The sequence below is a fragment of the Podarcis cretensis genome (genome assembly GCF_951804945.1).
Source record: "Podarcis cretensis genome assembly, chromosome: 12".
Classification (NCBI taxonomy): domain Eukaryota; kingdom Metazoa; phylum Chordata; class Lepidosauria; order Squamata; family Lacertidae; genus Podarcis; species Podarcis cretensis.
Window position 1 is genome coordinate 58,934,508 of NC_137181.1, and position 15,497 is coordinate 58,950,004.

General features: G+C 42.5%; 1 protein-coding gene across 1 annotated transcript; it reads right to left on the bottom strand.

Moving 5' to 3' along the window:
- Nucleotides 1-689: 689 nt before the first annotated feature.
- INHBA (inhibin subunit beta A) lies at nt 690-14,745 on the bottom strand. Its single transcript, XM_079948218.1, has 2 exons — nt 13,980-14,745; nt 690-2,331 (listed from the first exon to the last, which is right to left on the bottom strand). The coding sequence occupies exons 1-2, from the start codon at nt 14,365-14,367 to the stop codon at nt 1,454-1,456; spliced, it is 1,266 nt and encodes a 421-aa protein (XP_079804344.1). The 5' UTR covers nt 14,368-14,745; the 3' UTR covers nt 690-1,453.
- Nucleotides 14,746-15,497: the final 752 nt, after the last annotated feature.

A 15,497-nucleotide genomic window follows, 5' to 3' on the forward strand; every position in this document is an offset into this window, starting at 1 on the left:
TGTACAGCTGCTGTACATACGAAGGATTCACAACTGAGCTATTGTTGGGCCTGAAATAGAACATGGATTCAAAGCACCCTGGATAGTTTAGGGGTGCTTGAATAGCACAGCCAAATCTAGCCTTCAGGTTTGTGTTCAGGGCACTGAACAGGCTCACCAGAAACCATCTACACCCTTCTAAATGCAACCAGCCTTGCTGACGACCCTTGAAGCCAGATCCTAACCTATGAATGACACTAGCTAAGAACAGGCTGCTTAGAGACTCACATAAATGTCTTTGGTGTACACATCTATTCTCTTAAAGGTATAAAATAATAATAATTATAATAAAAATAACTATTTTGTGTGCTGTAGCAGTTCTTGTATAGCTCACAATAAGTGCAGCTCTTGACTCCCTTCCACCCCTAACCACATTCCCACCCCACCACCCACCCCACCCCAAAATTACTTGTTAAATAAGGATTAGACAGGTTGAACATTGTTTGTAGTGCAAATAGTAAACAATTTTTTTTAAAAAAACCAAAACCTCTTTTTTTTCTCTTTTTTTTACAAAATATAGAAATGTTTGGCTCCAGTAGCTGGACAAACATGTTCCTTTCAAGTATCTCTCATTGAAGAAAAAAAATATTAAACATGTTACTTCCATTTATTTTTTTTAAAGTCTGGGAATTTTTTTCTTTCTTTCTTTCTCTCTCTCTCTCTCAGGTAAACAGTTTCAAACCAACTTGGTTGCATAGTTCTAATGTCATAAGCACCTTTACGAAATGTAACTTTGTATTTTCTTTCTTTCTTTCTTTATAATTTTTTTAAACTTTTTTTTGCAAAAATAGTGCAGAAGATAAAGGTGAGTACACCTGCGCATTATTGTCCCCTTTTACCAAAATATATACACAAGTGTGCTCTGTGCATGCATATGCCAGAAGAAACCTGCACACACACACGCACACACACACACGCACACTCACTGCGTCCTTGGTAAACGGATGGGAGCAAAAAGTGCCAGTGAATGTAGTGTTCATACACATGGCTTTTCTGGGCATTTTAATACCATTTTGGACTTAGCATCCAAATTGCTGTGTTTTTTAGGCGAGCTGCTGTCAGGGCTTGAATGCATAGGTAATATAGGGAAGGGAAACATACCTCCCCTTGTTGTTGATAAAGTGTGAAAATACTACGTAATAAAATATGGAGCATATAAGGTAGGAAATGCCCTTGCCCGCACCATTTGAATGTTCTTCATCCAAGCCCTGGAGAACAACGCCATTCTTCTTTCCTTCTCCTGTTGTTTTTTGAACACTGAATGCTTCTGTTTTAGAAATGTGACTGTTTTGTTTGGAAAGGCTAGAGCCACTTGGTCTTCCCTCGTACGTTTTTTAATGGTCTTCTTCAAATTGGTAGAAAGGCAGTCCCAAACATGTATGTGAGCATGGGTGTGCCACTTGCGCACACACACCTATGAACACCCACACTCTTCCACAATCATGTTCTGGATGTCCTTTTTTATTATATTCTGCCCATCATCATAGTAGAGCATAGACATGGGCCGCAGCTTGGTGGGTACACAACAGGACTTGAGGTTGGAGAAAGGACTGTGGCCTCTCATGCGGTAGTGGTTGATAACAGTGGAGTGGAAAGAGAGCGTTGAACCAGATGTTCCTGCAATATGACTGGGGCAGTCTCCTTCACAGTAGTTGGCGTGGTAGCCTGGTGGGGCAATGATCCAGTCATTCCAGCCAATGTCTTTGAAGCTAACAAAGAAGTGCTTCTTGCAGCAGATGTTGACTTTGCCATCACACTCAAGACCCCGCCTCCGCCGTCTGTGCTGGCGATCCTCTGAATGTCTGGCAAGCATCATCAGGAAAGGCCTGTGTGATTGTTCCTTCTCCTCTTCTCCCGTGCTTTCACTACCTTCCCTCCCTTCTACATCTTCTTCCTTTTTTTTCCTCTTTCCCAACAGCACCAGGCTGGCTCCAGTTTCTTGGCACTGATCACAAGCGATCCGCACATCCAGGGAATTCTTTCCTTGATCCAGGAGGTGCTGGACACTACTGGAGACTGGGAAAATGTGCCAGGTACTTTTGCGAGTGTCCACTGCTTTTTCAGAGATGAGGATTTCACCTTTTTCTCCCTTCAAACCTCCATCCTCGTCCACCCCTTGGGAGTTGCGTTTTAGCAGCAGTCTCTGCTGCTGATATAGGCGGATGGTCACTTTTGTCCTGCTTCGATTTGCTTTAGAGACTTTGAGAAACAGCCACACATCAGCTTGAGCCACTACTGATAGCTCGCTGCCTTCCTTGGAAATTTCAAAGTGCAGCATTTTCTTGGCAGGACCTACAATGGGAAAGATACAGAGATGGAGAAAACTAATTAGCAATGACAGAATAATTTCTATTCTGAAATTTAAATGACACTGTGATGCTCTAACATTGCCTAAGCTAAAACAGTAGGTTTGATTTTTCTGCCCCCCCCCCCCCGCTGTCATTGGCATTGGGTATATATATAGGGGGCCAGTAAGACAAGACACTGAGCTTGGGAAAAGCACCTAGCTATGCATAATTCAACACAGCATTTGCAAGCCCTTATATGTACAACATTTTATTGCACCCTTCCTTCTGGGTCATAGATTGATGTCATGCAGATCTTGGCCTAGGCCAAGGAAATCCTTAAATATGTAGGTGGATTTTTTCGCACGCCTAGTACCTAAGTCACGCAGTGACCAGCATTCTAAGAGTGCTTTCAGGTAAGAAGTGCACAGCTGAATGCACAGGAATTTTCATGTTCAGCTAAAACAATAGGATCATCACATTTAACTATATATTTATCAGTTTGCATGCACGGTTCCAGTTCCACTCGTGAATCTTTGCTTCACAAATTTATTTATGGGTATGACAATCTTATATCATATGCATTTCTCTAACTGTTTGGTAATCTCAGTACTTAGTGCAGTACTAAGATAAAGATTCAAGAGTAATGGAGCTAGAGGACACCATTGTTTCAAACTTCAGTTCATTGCAACTGTGTCCCCCAGAGAACTGGAAATCCCCACTCTTATTCTGGAAGGCATGTTATTATGGACTTCTTGGAGCAAGCATAAAACACTCTTGACAATATTAGTATTGACTAATTTATGCCAAAACTAGTTTTGTCAACTGACTCAAAAGCTACAGCCAAGTCAACAAAAGCAATATATAAATGTTTAGTAGTAGGCTTTCTAATACACTAGTGGGGAAGCTAATATGTTGGTCAGTTTGCTTGGGGCAGATAGCATGATTAAGACCTTGCCATTTCTCCAACTGACTGTAGTCCAAAGGATCAGATACAGCCAAAGCCCCAAATGTCATCATGATGTAATGTGTGTCCCACACATTATATTTTGTATGAATCAGATCACTGCACACAAAATTCCCTCCAAACCCTGAAGCTAGTTTATTGTTATTCATAATTTATTTATAGATTTTACAGCCTGGTCTCTCCCCCCCCCCCCATATACCTCTAAAATAGATCCAAGAAATATGCAGTAGGGTGGTAAAAAGAACAAGATAGAATCTAGAATCAGAAGTACCAAATCAATGGCTTAAAAACATTGAAACAAATGAGTCTTCAAGGCACTTCTGAAGGCCTGCACTGATGGGGTTTTTCATAGTTTCATAGGATGGGAGTTCCACAGCCATGGGGCCACCCCCACCCCACCCTATCCATTGTGTGCATCAACCTCATAAACCAAACTTGTGGGCACTTGAGGAGGGTCTCGGTAGTTAATCTTAAAAAACAAACAGGAAGATGGCCCTTGAGATAAGCCAGCTACAAACCATTTAGGCTTTCCAAGTTTATACAAGCACCTAGACTTAAGCTCAGAAATACACTAGTAACCAGTGCAACTGGTGCAAATTGGTATCATGTGCTTGGAATTCCTGGCCCTCATTCATGCAGCTTCATTTTGCACCAACTGAGGTATCCAAACCATCTTCAAAGTCAATCCCATGCAGAGTAGTCAAGTTTAGGTGTAACTAGTCCATGGGTAACCACAACTAGGTTTGACTGATATAAGGTCACAGGTTCTATTCTAGGTTTAGGTGGTATAAAACTCTCCTTGGCATCAGCTCCACCTGCAATTCCCCATTAGTATCAGATCCAGCAGACTACAAACTTGGTCATTACTGAAGGAATGCAATCCAACCCACAGTTGGCAATGTATTTCCAGCCCCATCAGATGGCTTCCTAATTCGCAGCACCTCCATCTTATCAGGATTCAGTTTAAGCTTATTCAGCTGCATCCATCCCAAACACCTGTCCAGCTCCCAGACACCTGTCCAGGATTTCCACTGCCTGCCTGGGAAGGCTGTTTGCCAGAGGAAAGAAATGACGGACCTGTGTTTTTTATGTGCATATGCACATAATGCAACCCATATCTCCTGGTGACTTTTCTCAGCCACTTAATGTTTGGTCTCAGTTGTTTAGAAAAATGAGGATGGAAATTATAAGGCAACAAAATAGCATCTAATACACTTAAAAACAGTTCAAGGTTTCAAATTATAACAGTCTTTTTTCCAAATAGAAGTACGGTAATTCTCTTTTCTACTGTGATGGTAGAGTTTACCCTTTTATGTATGTTTCTTAAATTTGCCAATGGAAAAACTATTCAGTGTAAAAACGCCTTGCTACTTAAATTTTGTAATTATTCACGTCTGTTTTAAGTTGTTCCATTTTGCACTGTAAGCAAATACCCCCCCCCCCCAAAAAAAATGAGGTAAGCTGTTGGTTTTACAGTAGCTTGCTTTGGGGCTGTGTTTACAGGTGTCAGGGCTTCAGGAGCGGAAGCACAGGGAAGAGGGGAGATGGAGAGCGAAGGGGAAGAATCTGAGGGCAGCGTAGGAGAAGATGACAGTGGCCCAAGAGATTCCATGAGCCTCTCCAGCGAATCGGAAGATTCACAGAAGGGGGCGCCGGTGGCCAGGGCAAGGGGGGTCCCAAGGGGGACACCCCAGAAGCAAGGGGCCAGCGGGGACTCCCAGAGCAGCAGTTGGAAATCAGGACCAGCTTCCCCACCAGAGCATAGTGGGGGGGAAGAGTCACAGGTATCGGGAGTAGCGTCTCCCCCAGCAGGGAGAGGAGAGGAGTCAGGGCTGACCACGCCTCCATCGGAGAGTCAGACAACGGAGGGGAGGTCAGATCCGGCCAGTATCCTGGAAGAGGGAAGCAGTGACAGAAGTAGTGTAACGGTCAGGAGGAAGGTCACTGGGTTGGCGCGAGAGGCAAGTTCAAATGTACAGGAGCGTGGGACAGCAGAGAATGAGGATTGGGAACCGGGTCCTAAAGCCCGCTGGAGGCAGGGGGAGGAGCTAAGCGACTCAGCGTCTGAGGAGTCCAGAAAGGGGAATGCCCCAGCGGGCAGGAGGACCCAGAGGAGAAGAGAGCAGCGGAAAAGGTGGAGCAGGGCTAGGATCTTAAACTGGTGTAAGAGGGGAGGAGATTCAGACGGGACTTCGCCGATCTAGGGTTTAAGATGTAGGGCTGCGCGCTGCGGCTTTGAAATGGAAATTGAACTTCAATAAAGACTTTTGTACATTATGACAGCCTAGTGTTGGTCCTCTGTGAGCTGGGACCTAGAGGCAGCTCTGACAACAGGCGTTTTCTATCTTTGTTGGGAACCTTTGGCTTGCCAGATGTGTCTTAACTGCAGCTCCCACAAGGCCCAGCAAGCATGGCCCATCGTTAGGACGATGTAAGTTTTAGTTCAGCAACATCTGGAGGGCTAAAGGTTCCCCACACTTGAACTATCTATATTTGTTTCTGAAATTTTTTTTGTTTTAATCTATTATTGGATTATCTTGGTTTGCTTTTCTTAGTTGTATCGTAATGGACAATAATGGCAAACATTAAACATCAAACTGACTGGTTAATAAATACACACACACCTGCATGTGCATGCACTATGTAAATAGTGCAAATGCATTCAAAGGCACCCTCCTCTTCGCTCCTTATCTCATCCCACAGGTGACAATGAAATGTGTGTGATTTATAATATAGTTTCTTATGGAGCTGTTGAGAAATGGCTAGTTCAAAACACTTGGCCAGGAATGGCCCATTCTGAATCCAGCATGTTATCTGTACCATTAACTAAACATTTATTGCAGATCCTTTGCAAGGACTGTCAGTGTCACACAGCCACACACCAGAGGGCAAGTTTATTCTTACAATGGTGATGTTGTCCCCAAGTTCAGCCCTTAATCTTCTTTCTCATAGGGCTAAATGGTAGCTTAGTCACAATGTATGTCCAATTCCTCATGATCATTGTGTGTTGGAAGCCACCCAGAGTGACTGGGGCAACCCAGCCAGATGGGCAGGGTATCATAATAAAATTATAATTATTATTAGGGAAGGTGGATGAATTCTGTGTGGATTACATTTTAATATGACTTTACCTAATACACACTTCCCAGGACAATAAGCAAACCAAAGCAAACCAAATTCACACTTCTCCAACCAAAAATGTTTACAAAAAAAGCATTTATTAGGGGAGAGCCTGGATAAAAATGCTTATATTAGTGAAAATGCAAACACAATTATAGTGGGAGAAATTGCTTGCATTAATGTGTATATGAGCAAAAAAAATGCATATAAAATGTATATATTTGCAGACATATGCACTAACAGAATATTTTTGTGAAAATAATAATTAATATAATATAATATAATATAATATAATATAATATAAAATATAATATAAATGTCAGATTGATGTGAAAATGGAGCAAACTGAACTTAAGAGTGGAAAAATGAGAAGCTGCAAGAAACTGAAATGGACAGTTGCCCACTTCTCATAAGTAAACCTTCCTCCTGCCCTGGATGACTCTGATTTTATTAGGGAATAGATTTTCACTTTCCCAACACTGTTGTCAACCACAACCCATGGATCCCATCAGATTCAATGGGAGCAAGTGATAGGCAGGTCCCATTCTCCATCTACAAGATCCCACTCTGAGTGGCATTCCTAATCATGCTAGAGTTTGACAAAGAAAAAAATAACATTGGAAACCCACTATGCACACTCGGTTTCCATGCCACATGCTGCTTGATAATGTCAATACGCTAGTGTTTGGTGTGACATAAACATTTCTGATCTTACACAGACATTTGACTTATCTCATATTCCTGGGAGCTAAACTCCATTAGCGTGCATGGTTCTGAAGATGCATGATATAAAAGCATGTATGGTAGACTCAAACAACTTCTAGGCATGGTCAGTTAGTTAATATGTATAATTTCTTGTACAGGGTTATAGGAGTTATTATACACCCCAAAACTTGAATGATTCTACCAACATTTAAACATCCTATGCCCTAAAACTGATTAAAATATTAAGCAACAGCTCGCCAACGGGGAAGCTAAAAGCACAATGGCAAAGTAAACCTGAGAAGAGGCTGCTGGATCAGGCCAAGGCCCATCTAGGCCAGCATCCTGCTCCCCCAGTGGCCAACCAGATGCCTGTGAGAAAACAGGGAGCAGAATATGACCATCTCTCCCCTTTGTTGGGGTTCCAGCAGCTGATACAATGGTACCTCGGGTTGCAGACGCTTCAGGTTACAGACTCCGCTAACCCAGAAATAGTACCTCGGGTTAAGAACTTTGCTTCAGGATGAGCGGGAGGCCCCATTAGCTAAAGTGGTACCTCAGGTTAAGAACAGTTTCAGGTTAAGAACGGACCTCCGGAACAAATTAAGTACTTAACCCGAGGTATTTGGAAGGCAGAGCAGAGCCATCGTTAAAGAACTTGAAACTAGGGCTGAAAGATAGTTTGTGCTTTTCACGGTTTCTCATTAACCATAAATTCTGTCTTCAGAAAGCAGCTGCATAACGGCCCATTCTCCCCATCTTGTCCTATCCTGAACGGCCTAAGAGTTCTCTCATCCTTCCAGACAAGCTACCTAAATATTGTTCTCGTTCCTTCTTTTATCTTGCAAAAGAAAGGCAAACGCTTAAGTCTTGGTTGTGGTTCATTTTACAGGAGACAGGAGACTGCAGCAGGGATGGAATGAGCATGCCACATAATTGCATCACAGCAGCAGCAACAAAAGCTGTCGGCTGTGACCTTTTATGCTGCTTACACAAGAGATTCACATGACACTTCCATCACTACCAGAGATGGTTTTGGGGCCCAAGCTAAAAAAGTTCCTCTTATTTAAGTCTGTCTGTCTGTCTGTCTGGGATTTGGAGCAGTCCTTCTGCAAATGAAAGCATTATTCTCATTTGCAGGCAGACTAGTGAGTCCATGAAGGCTCTCACTCGTGGAAGCAGAAGGGGGGGGGGGATTTTTGTCAATCTTCTCCTTCCTCCTGCAGCTTCCTGCACCCACCTTCCATACTGTTCCTGGATGGGGGTCCTTCAGCTGTCCACTGGCAAAACTCCACTCAACAAATCTCTAGTTCCAACCCAGTGAAGTTAATGAGACTAACAGCACAGCTCTCTGCATGTTGATTTGGCAACTGAGGTTTCCAGTAACGACAGCCTTATTGGAAGACTATCGTGAGCTCACTGTAGTGAATAAAAAGAGTTGAAATGGCTTTTAAACGGGTTGGAATTGCCCCCATATTAGTCAATACAGATCTCCATTGCTTCAGCACCACCCATCTCCGCTTTGAATGTGTGGACACACATCCAGAATAAAAACATTTACAAACTTGTGTGTGCGCGTGCCAACTTCACACGGAGGCTGGTTTAACATTGTTGCACAGATAGATAGAAGATGTGTGAGCCTTAATCCACAGTTACACACCCAATCGTGCGTATGCTAATGCATTTATTTAGAGCCCCATTTCTTCTCAAAGGTGGTCTGCTAGTTCCTGCCATACCTCTGTCTGTTTCCCAGTCTCTCATGCTGCCTTTGTCTACCCATTTTCCTTCAGTGGCTGCTACTGCTGCCTCACCCTTGACACACACGCATAATAGCATCACAGCAATATCACGGGGTGATGATCACCCACAGTGAAATTTTCCCTTCTTAATGTGCTGGGGCTTTCTCAAGATCTGGAAGTTGAAGAAAGCAGCAGGGCCCAAGAAGCAGCAGTAGACATGTGAAGTTAACATCCTAGCACATCCAAATCTGCAATGCAACAAGGAAGGTCGTGTGACTCTGGGGCCAAGCCTCAGACACATAGAAGCATAGGAGAAAGACTGTGTGGAGGGTGGCAGCAATAGCAGCAGTACTGATTTTATCTCTGCTTCCTGCAGCTCAGGTGTTTGTTCTGCCTTCGGAGAAGCCAACTGAGGATGGTGGGAGAGGGCAACAGGACACAGAAGAATGACCTTGACCTCTAGCCTTGACCTCTAGTCAGGATCACAATTGCCCTGTCATAAGCTAACAGTTTAGATGAACTGAGTACGCCATGCTAGCGATGGCGGATGGTTGAAGGGATCACCTGGTTTTAAAAACAAAAACATAGTCTTTGTTTTGGAGCTGCCAAGTTCACTAGAGGAAAGACCTCCCCAGTCTATATGCAGGCACTGAAGTAGATGTCAAGAGTGAGGCAAAACTCCTAAATGCCTCCCCCCCCCCAAGTAAAAAAAATGCTCTTGGCCTTTTCAAGCGATTCCAAGCACCCACCATTTCCTATGTATCCCTGCAATGACATGCTCCCATCTATGTGGACTCAAAGACATGCACATAGGCTCTCGCGGGCATGCCCTGGCACATTCCTTCTAGGGGAACTTCGTACTTGCAGGCTACCCTCCCACGGCCCCATTCACCAATGTATTTCCTATCTCTCTCAGATTTAAAAAGTTTCAAAGGGGAAACAACTGGTTTCCAATTATATTTCAATTAAGTAGATTCACAACTGGGTGCCAATTAAATTTCTTTCAAGCAGATTCACTGGAAGTGGGTTTATTCCTTGCAGCAAAAGAAAATAAATTTGGTGTTCAAAAGATTCCAGGTTGGAGGACCATTTTAGAAACGTAATAATGACAACAACAGCAACCAGCCAGCCCAGCCTATAAATCATAAATACATTTCTCAGTGTCTTGTCAAAAACACACTACTGTGACCTTAATAAATATCTTATATTTTAGTCTCTGGGCCTGTTAACTTTATCTTCTCTCTCTTTTTCTTTGCTCTGTTTCATTATATCACATTCTCCCTGAAGTTCACTATTCTGGTGCTTTTTATGCTTTGTGCGGGAAATAAGATTGTCAGATGAGCTACAGAGAAGCACCAGAGTCTTAACGCTGCAGAGCCAATTGGGTAAAAGAAATTTATAGGTAGCATGAAGTTGATGGGGAAAAGCCTTTGGAGTATGCCCTCTAGTGGCTATTTGATTTTCTATTCAGAATTTTAAAAAATTGAACCCCCAGAAAAACAGATCATTTTAAAATGAATGAAACCTTCGTTCCAAAGACTTAAATTAACTATTCTCTTTCTCCCACTTCCAGTACTTTTCATTTAATTCATTTAAAAGATGTATCTACTCTCCCCCCCCCCTTTTGCTACCAAATCTTAAAAAAGCAAAAAAGATATGTAACACAGACTGCAGTCCTGTTTATTTTTACTGGGTTTCAGGTACTACTAAAATGAATGGAACTCATTTCTGAGAAACCCTGCTCAGCTTCAGGCTATAACTGATAAAAGCCTGGGTCACAATTTCTATTAATTCTTGTCTAACCACTGATCACAGTCACTGGAATGTCAATGTCACCTACTCCGAGCAACCCCATTGGCAAATGTAGGTGGTGACTGGACTGCTAACACTGGCTAAACAGTGGCCAACAAAATTAATTTATAATTGGCTGCTGTATCAACAAACTATTATTGATTATTTTCAGCAAATAGTATTTATTCTTTTCCCCAAAATGCCAAAGTTATGCCTCTGATTTAGTTAACTTACTGCATAACTGATGCAGAAATGTTGTTTTGCCTTACTAATGAAAATTTATTTTAAAAATTCAACTCTTTTTTGTTAACTGTGTTATTATAAACATTACAACTTGAATATCTCACTAGAACCCATTTTCCCTGGCACAGGGAAAAGTCTTGTCCACATTTGAAGGCATTCGTTTCCACAAAGGCCTGGAATGTGAGTGGCACCTTTTCACAATTATCTTGATCACCTGCAGCAGACAACACCTGTGTTTTGGGACGGAGTCAGTATATTCACCTTTGGCTCTCGTGTTCCCCGTATCTTCTAATCTAGAACGTTCTCCTGTTTAATCTGTGCTAGTCCAAAGAGGAAAATTGAAAGCTGTACACATGTGCCTGTCATTTGTCAGATTTGTATATGGCATCTTGGAAGATACCTAAATATAAAAGATGAAATTATTCTTCTAATATCAGTAGTGTCAGATTTGTATATGGCATTTTGGAAGATACCTAAATATAAAAGATGAAATTGTTCTTCTAATATCAGTAGTGCAACAGCTGCATACTTCCTGGGAGTGATGAGGCAGTTAGAGCACTTTAGACTACTTCTATTTTCATTGGTTGACAAAACTTTAGAACATGTTGCCATTCACTTCCATTGATTCTCTACTGCCTCCCTTTCAGACAATGGTTGCTTGAGGAACCGCGACATGAGTAAAATGCTACTGGGGAATAGTATTTCCCACAGTATACCATTCAACTCAAACACAGTTGGAACACACCACAGATTTGGTTTTGACCACTCATGATCCCCAACAGATCCCTGCCCTTGCAGACCTCTTTCTTGACATTAGGCGGACAGCTAGATTTTCCTGTCACTTCCACAGGAGTGATCAGAAGACACCAGCACTATTTTAGTATTGGACATCCACCCTCAGGAAGGAAAAGCATTTAAGAAGTTTAATACTTGTAAGGAATATAAGAACTGTGGATAGTGGCTGAGAAGAAGACTGAATAGTTGACCTAGTTATGGAATAATATGCAACCAGCAATCATGACCTCGAGATACTGGCTTAAGCCCATATGGGCCACTGTATGACCAAATCACTGAATAGTAGTCTAGGTTTTATGTAAAATTCTTTTTTCCAGCAAGTCCCACAACATCTCCTTTAGCATTAATATCTCAGTGTTTCAAAGAAATCGGCAGGGCGAATGAGATGAGAAGGAAAAATATAATTTAGATATTTTGTGAAACATACACAGATAAATGCTTCCAGCGGGGCTGGAGCAGATATATAAATGGGGCAGAAATGCCCAAAATATACTGACCCCTGGTGTGCTCTACTGGCAGCAGGAAGAGTGTGAAATTAAGGTAGTTGCCAATACCAATGCTTCCTCAAAATACAAGCTGGAGTAGTTTGACTGTTTGGTAGCTTGCAGATGGGGGGGGGAATGAGTAGCTGGACTATTGGACACTTTCTGGGCAATGGAACAGCTAATATTAATCACGTGACTCTATAAGCCAATTGGAGTGGGTGTCGCTGTTAAAGCATGTCACTGTTGCCTTTGGAGCCTGGTTTAAGCAGATACAGTGCAAACTACTGGAACTCACACAGTGCCTCAAAACCACAGTTCATTCCATGTGTCTTTCCCCTCAGCCTGGTGCTGCGGTAAACTGGATGCAAAATCTGTCCATCAGATGGGCTAGCAATTTCTTTGCTTCTGAATGTTCACTCCTTAATTGAGTACCTCCACGTGATCACAGGCACTGAGACATTCTACTCATCTTTTGAAAAGGAGAGTGTGCTTTTCATCATCATCATCATCATCATCATCATCATTGCCTACCAGACAAACAACTGGTACAATAAGATTTACAAGGACACCAACCACCAGGGCTTCTTGTGTAGTTGGAACTCATGCAGCTAGCAGCAGGAATATCTGCTCTTAAAACCACGCATGATTCTCTGCATGTCTTTTTATGCAAACAGAACATCTGAGTCAACAGGTTTTCAGGACTGGAAACTCTGAGAGCTGTCTTAATTGTTTATATTGCTGCAGCAAACTTTTAAACAAAAATGCTCAGTGTGCCTGTGCATACTTTGCCTACCATATGCTGTACCAAGCAAAACAATGACATTCCTTGCAAGCTGTCTTGGCAACAGGGGGAAAATGCTTTAACTAGACAATACAATTAATTTCTGGAAAGTTTTCAGTAGCCGTTTTAAACCTATGTGGATTAAATAACTATTGGCATAGACAGGTAAATCTGAATATGCACACACACACACATGCAGAAACACACATACATGTTAAGTACCAGAGTTAACATTTAGCATAATACACATATAGAAAGCATCAGGCACATGCATACGCTTACTATTTAATGGTGAAGTAAGTAATTCTCTATGTACCCTGTCATAGGTATGATCAGAGAATCGATATGACAATGCCTTTTCTTTTAAAAATGCACCTTATCAATGTTGCATTCTTTGGCAAGGAGCTCTTAGAAATACCATATTTCCTCCCCTACCCTTTCCCCCCAGTGTGCAAATGTCAGCTTTACAATTTGGTTCGTCCACAACTATTTGTCCCAGTTACTATTGAGGTTTTCTGACAGTAGCTGTTAACACTGTTGCTGCCCTGAATATTTGCTGTTGATTGAGTACCATTAAACATACATATTCTCAAATTCACAGGTTTTACAGTGAGTGGGTTTGAAAACTGATTTTAGCTGTCTTCCTTTGCCCAGAGTATTTCACAGTGCCTGCCCTATTTGTCTGTTCCTGTCTCTGTTTTTCATTTTCAATCATCACCCTCAATAGTCTACTGTTTATCTGTTCTTTTCACAAATGTACCAGGGAGACAAACCCACTTACTCAAAATTTCAGCCTAGGAGTGGTATATAGTTCCCTACTCGCTGGCTGGCTGCATTTCATAAGTGTAATCAATGCATCTGAAACCAAGGCTAAATTCTAGAGACCCAAATCCCTTCATGCTTTCACTCTCCCCCTTCTCTCAACCTGTAACCTCACAAAGAGTATTACTGTTGCAAAGAAAAGCAAAGTTAATTGCAATTCTGACTGAGACCTATTCAAGTGGAGTTCCCACCCCCTGCCACAGCACCCACCTGATTCTGCAAACGTTATGATCTCTGAAGTTTGCTCCACAAGTTCATTCATTTCTGTTTTTCTTCCAATGTCATCCTCTATTTCCACAAAGCCATCCTCTCTCACTTTCCCCACATGGAGTTTCTTGATGGCGTTAAAAAGTGCAGCTTTGGGCACCGACTGAGTGATGTTGGGTCTGTCCCTCAAATGCAGCATGTTTAGAATGTGCTTCTTCACTGCTTCCACCATCTCAGGCTGAGAGCTGGGCACATCCTTTGAGAGCGTGGCAAGGGCACATGATGGACAATCGGTGACTGAACTGTGCCCCTCAGATCCTGGGGTCGGGGAAGTCCTCACCGTAATCCAGCAAAGCACCAACAAAAATCCTCTCTTCTGAAGCAAAGGCATCCTGGCAGCAAAAGTTGTTGTGATTCCTTTTTAAAAGGCACTGCTTTTCTTCTCCCACCACCACTTCACACACAGTTTGCTTGTGTCTGTCCCCCTCCCTTCCTTCTTCTTCTTCTTCTTCTTCCTTTCTTCCTCTTCAGCAAATTCTCTGGAACAAGAACAAAAAGTTTTCTGTGAAGTTTTGTTTGCAGGTTCCCTCTCTGAATTCAGTAAGTGCTATAGATGTTTGTGACTGTCAGTGAGAGGAGTTCTGACTCTGTCTCAGAGTGGGAGAGAGAAACACTGAGAAAAGAGAGAGAGAGAGAGAATGAGAAAGAGAGAGGGAGAGAGAGAGGAGGACGGATTGGCCTAAAGTGAGTGAGTGAATGAGAGAGGGAGGGAGTTTTGTCTGTGAGTAAAAGCTATGATTAGGAAGGGGGAGGATCAGCACATATTCTGACAGGCTGCCTTCCTTATGCTCACTGCACTCTGGCACACACACCTCTCCCTTATATGTGTTTTCTGCCTGACCCTCCTCTGCTTTTCAATCTCTTTTCTTTTTCTTGTCTCACATTTGTCCTGTGGTTTCCCTTCCTCTCCTTTCCTTGCAGCCTCGACATATTTTGCTTTTCTTTCTGTTCTCATCTTCTTCAAAGTACCTCAGGTTAACAGAACAGGGTGAGAATGGAAGGAAAAGGTGAAGGCAGAGACCTTTAAAACGCCTTCCGGTGAGTTATGGACTCTGCCAGAACAGGATTCCAAGGAAGTGCTAGGGAATTTGCGACCTGAGCAGCAGGAGAACGTTAGAGGAAAGATCTTACTGTATTCGGAATGGAGCAGATAACAGAACCCGCTTGTCCAGACCTTTTTAGATGCTGTTGAATTATCAACACTGGCAAGGAATCTGAAGAGGGCAAAACAAAACTTTTGTTTGGGTCCTTATAATATGCTCTGTATTTCCAAGCTGCTGAAAACAGAGAGGCACTGAAAGGCCCAAGCAGAACCTATTTGTGTTCTGCTCTCAAGTTCTGTGTCACAGTTTTTTGCAAAGGTCGCCAGTGAATACATTGTGAATTAGACAGCCCTGCCAAATCTATGCACTACTGCCAAACCTGAAAGTCCCTTTTCAGTTGTAGCAACCTGAGGCTAAT

What these genes read in the sequence shown, in the direction of transcription:
- INHBA (XM_079948218.1), bottom strand. Translation starts at nt 14,367, where the DNA reads ATGCCTTTGCTTCAGAAGAGAGGATTTTTGTTGGTGCTTTGCTGGATT. An exon ending in CATAACGTTTGCAGAATCAG is followed by an intron (nt 2,332 to 13,979) that starts GTGGGTGCTGTG and finishes TTCCCATTGTAG; the next exon opens with GTCCTGCCAAGAAAATGCTG.